This window comes from Cucumis sativus, chromosome 2 (assembly GCF_000004075.3).
Source record: "Cucumis sativus cultivar 9930 chromosome 2, Cucumber_9930_V3, whole genome shotgun sequence".
NCBI lineage: Eukaryota > Viridiplantae > Streptophyta > Magnoliopsida > Cucurbitales > Cucurbitaceae > Cucumis > Cucumis sativus.
The window spans coordinates 24,705,543-24,710,458 of NC_026656.2; the positions used below are offsets into that span (position 1 = coordinate 24,705,543).

A 4,916-nucleotide genomic window follows, 5' to 3' on the forward strand; every position below is an offset into this window, starting at 1 on the left:
TTTTAAACATTTGATATATCCTTAATTAATTTATATCGATTTGCTATATCCGAGTTAGCCCTAATTTAAAGTATGAGTAACCAAACATAGTTGGACTGACGATCTAATCTCTTGTCATCTCACGTTTCTCCACCTACTATCTTACTTTTCTACACTTTTATTTTCCTTATTTATTTTACTTGTCAAACTCCCCCTCTTTATTGCTTTTCATAGATAAACTTGGTTTAAATAAATTGAAGGTTGGTTACCTATAGTTCAACCCGGTCTTCTACTAACTACTACAAATTTTTTTATAGTTTTTGAATAGATCGACAGTTATAAATTTTATTTGATAGTAGATCTTCCACAAGTCTTACTTTCACATAATCATCAAGAGTACATTAATATTCTATGAACAAGTAGATTAAAAAATATAATAAATTAATTAAACAATTGATAAGCTTGGTACAAATAGGTTGTCATTATATATCAACATTTGAAGGAGGATATACAAGGCAGATAATTTGATACCATCATCCATCATAAACTTGGGATGGACACATATAGCTTTAATTTAGATATTACCAATGGCTTTGAGAAGATTAGGCCTTTAGTTATGTTTAAATCTAACATTTTAAAGAAAACTATTGGTCCTTAAAAAATAGTAAAATAATAAAAAAAAAAAAAAAAAAAAAAAAAAAAGACCCCCATTTAGATTACAATGGGGTAACAAAATGGACCTAATAATGCACAAATAAAAAAAAATAAAAATTGGGGAATCTAATTAATTTTGCTGGGATGGTTTTTTTTGTGGTCAACATGAATCTCCACTTTCAAAATCCACCATCAATTTGTTAAGTTTCTTGTTGCTTATTCCTTGCTGATATACAACAGAGTCTTCCAAACTGCACCGATAATAATTTAAAAAGGAAATAAAGGTTAATAAATCATCTAATTAAATTTTGTGCAAGGTCAAAAGAAAGTGAAAAGATGGTAATATTTAGCCATATAATAAATGACAAATTGCAAAATAACACCTTCAATTATGAGACTTAAAGTACGTAAGCTATAATAATTAATTTTCAAATTTCAATTTGCTTGACTAAATTCTACACCATTAACTTATTGAACTAATATTATCTTTAATTGTAAATCTATCTTAATTGATTGGATTAGTTATAATAATTGAAAAGAAAAAAAGGGAAGGAAAGAGGAGAAGGAACCTTGGTGGGGAATGGGAGAAAGCTTCAGAAGAGGGCGGCAATAGCATATGGGCTAATCTAAGAGCTTCCTTATGAGAATTAATGATATTGTTAAAGCACAAATATCGACCGTAGGATGACACATCTTCAAACACACATATATGAGCATCAACTATGAATTTAAGATCAACGGTGACCAACACCCCATCTTCGTACATCTCAGCCGCTCCTTTCAAATACGGGTTATTCATTGTCACATCGTGTCCCATCACTAGCCCTCCATTTATGGACACCATATTAACCCCACGATCCATCGCAAGGGCCCACGCTGTTTTCTCTGCTACGGTTTTCGATAGAGCGTGCCACAGCTGATCATAACCCAACCAACCCACAACTCCCGGTTAATTGAGGGAGGCGGTAAAAGTAAAAAATATATAATATAGAAATGGAATTTACTTTGAACTTCTTGCAGAGGTTAACGTCGCTCCAGTGACGCTCGTCGACATCGGACGACATCGTTTTGAGACCGTCACGCCAAATTACGGCAGTAATGGAAGAGGTGAAAATAACTTTCTCCATGGTCTCCGTTTGGGCACATGCTTCCAGAACATTATGAGCTGCTCTCACTTCAATTTCCACCATTAATTCCTGCCATCCAAACACAACACCTTTGTAACACACCCACTTCATATTCTACACATCAATAATTAATATAATTTAATTATATACCAAATTATTTTTAAGATCCTGGTGTGTTTCTTTTAACACGAAAGTGTTTTATTAAATTGATTTTAAATTAATTTTCATGATAAAAAGATTGTTTTTAAATATCAAATATTATACATTTAACTGATTTTAATTTGAGAAAAATACATATTATCATTTAAAAACCACTTCCAAACCGGTAATAAATTATCTATTACCAGTAATTTGAAAGAGTTTACTACTTCAATATTAGCATCAACAACTCACCAAAATATTTCCGGTTCTCGCATTTATGTTTTTTAATTATTACGAATTCAACTCAACCATCTTGGTTCTTCTTTGGGCTAATTAAAGACCCTCCTAGGTTATAAATTCAGCACAATAAAAGCCGTTCTAAAGTTGTCAAATATTAAAATAATGATGCAATAATAAAATAATTTGTAAAGACAATTATAGGAAAAATGTTTTACCACTTCTAGAGGTGTTTTCTCAAGTTCTTTACAAGATATATGTTTGCACAATGAAAATCATTTTAATCACACTACTAATGTGAAAAAGAAAAAACATATACCATATGTCCAATATAAATATAACTACAAATAATAAATAAAGGTCATAGATTGTCAATAAACAAATTAATTTGAGAAATCGATGCAAAACATAAAGACCTAACTAGATGAATAACAAGGAAAAAATCAACAAACTTAAAGTTCAAAATTAGCTTAAATAAAAGATTTTAAGAATTATAGGGATATAGTAAGATTAAAACCTGATTAATTAGTAACCAACTATAATTATTTAGGGAAAAACAATATTCGGTGACAGCAAAATTCAAAATTCCTCCTATACTAAAAAAGAAAGCAAACTTAATTTATAGAGAGAGAAAGTAAAGAGAGATGTACATCGTAGGTGGAATGATCCGGAGGAGGTTGAAATGAATAGAACAAAGCGGAGCATCCCTTTAGAGCGATCATAATACTATGATAATCCAACAGATCCGAACGGAAAACCTTCAATTTGTTAGCATTTCCTTTAACACACTGCAAATCATCTAACAATTCACCACAAATTTCAAATCAGATTCAGATTCAAGAGAAATTATAAAATAAAAGAAGAATAAGCGTTTCGATTTGAAAACTTACCGTGGTTCTGAAGGGAAGCGTGAACGGTGTAACCTCTGTGCAAGAGGGCAGCGACGAGGGCAGAGCCAACGCGGGAGGAAGCGTCCATTACGCAGACGGTCTTAGCGGGAGGAGCCATTAGAGAGAAAGAGAGAAGGAAATGAAGAAGGAGAGGAAGGGGTGGAGGAAGTTGAGGAGTGTTTAGAAAAGGGGGAAAATGGGGATTTGTATATAAAGGGAAGAAAAGAGAGGGCATTGAAAGAGGGTATTGGTTTTAGTTGGGGAGTTGGAGGTTAAGAGCGGAAACTTCTTGAATTATTGTATTTAATCATAACTACTTCCTTATTTTTTTTTTTTTTTTAAAAAAAGATATTTTATGATTATTTATGTATAGACATTCAAACATCTAACCTATTCATATGTCAACGTAATTCAAAGTTTCAAAACAATTTGAGTTGTATTTGTAATAACAACTCATTTAATTTCTCTCCTTTTTAACTTATTCCTATTTTTTACCATTTTATTTGTAAATTCTCAAAAATAGGTAGGAGTGAATTGATATATTAAAAAAGCTTTTATTAATATTGATTAAAACTATTTACTGATATTTTTAGAAAAATGATTGAAAATAACAAAATCGTTAAAAAAGAATTTACAAATATAGTAAAATATCATATTTCATGATACTAATAAAAGTCTTACTATACTATTAAATGTCTATCATCCATACAATATAAAATCTAGTATATTTTGTAAATGTTTTTAATTTACTAATTTGTATTTAAAAATATCTCATTTTTTTTTTTATAGGGATTTAAAAAGTTTTAGAACATTTTTGTCAATATAATTAAACGTTTTATTGTTTGAATAGATTAAAATAATAATAATAACAACAATAAGAGTTATAATATAATAAGAAAAGTTGTAAAAAGTAAAAAATACAAGATAAAATATTTTAGTAATTTTGTTCAATAAAGTATAGTTGATAAATTTTTTATTTTTGAAAAAACTCTAATAATAATAATAATAATTTGTTGTTTTTAGATATTTAAACTAATTAAGTATAGAAAAGTGAAAAGTGAAAGAGGGATTGAGTTATAATTTGGTTTGTAATGGTTGAATATCATCAATACACTTTATGCTTTCTTTTTGAAATGCACGTATATGTAAAAAAGGTGGTGTAGATCTTGTGACATACATTACTATAAAGTTTGTAACTTATTTCAAAACTCTTTTTCTGTCACGTTGTTAATTATATAAGTTTTGTTCCAATCAATTTATGTGTTGAAGTTATTACAATGGAAAGACAATTATGAGCGGTGTGCCAAAAGTAGCTTTATAATGGTAATTTACACAATTTTTTCACTTAGATGTTTGAGGTTCAATCTATTATCGAAGAAATTGAAGTGTGTAAAAAGTAAAATCAATACTCTTCCAAATCTACTTTAGAGTTTACTTTGTTAATGCAATCAAGGAAAAATTTATCATAGACTTATATAACAAAGTCATTTTTTACTTATGGAAACAACCATATGGTAAGATGCTTTAACCTTTATTTTTACAATTAAATTACAAGTTCAGTCATTAAATTTAATATTCTTTTTTTTTACTTTAACGAGTATAGTGAATTTAAATTTTTTGTTTGCATTTATGAAGTCTTTTAACTTCCCATTTTGTGTCTAACCAATTTCTCAACCTTTTCAATTGAGTTTTTAAGAAAATAACAAGTTATTATCTATTTGTTTTCTTTTAGTTAACCCCCTATGGATGAAAATGAAAATGTGAGTTTGTAATCAATTCAATCTTATATCTAACATATCAATTACTTATTTTTTTTATATAAAAAAAATTATGCATATGTGTGACATGGGTAATTATCTCTAAACTCTTAAAAAAAACAATTTAAATA

The 4,916-nt window shown here is 28.7% G+C and overlaps 1 protein-coding gene across 1 annotated transcript; it reads right to left on the bottom strand.

Moving 5' to 3' along the window:
• Positions 1-438: 438 nt before the first annotated feature.
• On the bottom strand, positions 439-3,235 carry LOC101217768 (cinnamoyl-CoA reductase-like SNL6). Its single transcript, XM_004148034.3, has 5 exons — positions 3,029-3,235; positions 2,789-2,937; positions 1,638-1,829; positions 1,203-1,549; positions 439-884 (listed from the first exon to the last, which is right to left on the bottom strand). The coding sequence occupies exons 1-5, from the start codon at positions 3,144-3,146 to the stop codon at positions 794-796; spliced, it is 897 nt and encodes a 298-aa protein (XP_004148082.1). The 5' UTR covers positions 3,147-3,235; the 3' UTR covers positions 439-793.
• Between the last annotated feature and the right edge of the window lie 1,681 nt (positions 3,236-4,916).

Bases quoted from the DNA above. Each gene is read 5' to 3' on its own strand.
- LOC101217768 (XM_004148034.3), bottom strand. From the start codon at position 3,146: ATGGCTCCTCCCGCTAAGACCGTCTGCGTAATGGACGCTTCCTCCCGC. The intron at 2,938-3,028 runs GTAAGTTTTCAA...GTGAATTGTTAG, and splicing joins CGCTTCCCTTCAGAACCACG to ATGATTTGCAGTGTGTTAAA. The intron at 885-1,202 runs GTTCCTTCTCCT...TTATCGGTGCAG, and splicing joins TTCTCCCATTCCCCACCAAG to TTTGGAAGACTCTGTTGTAT.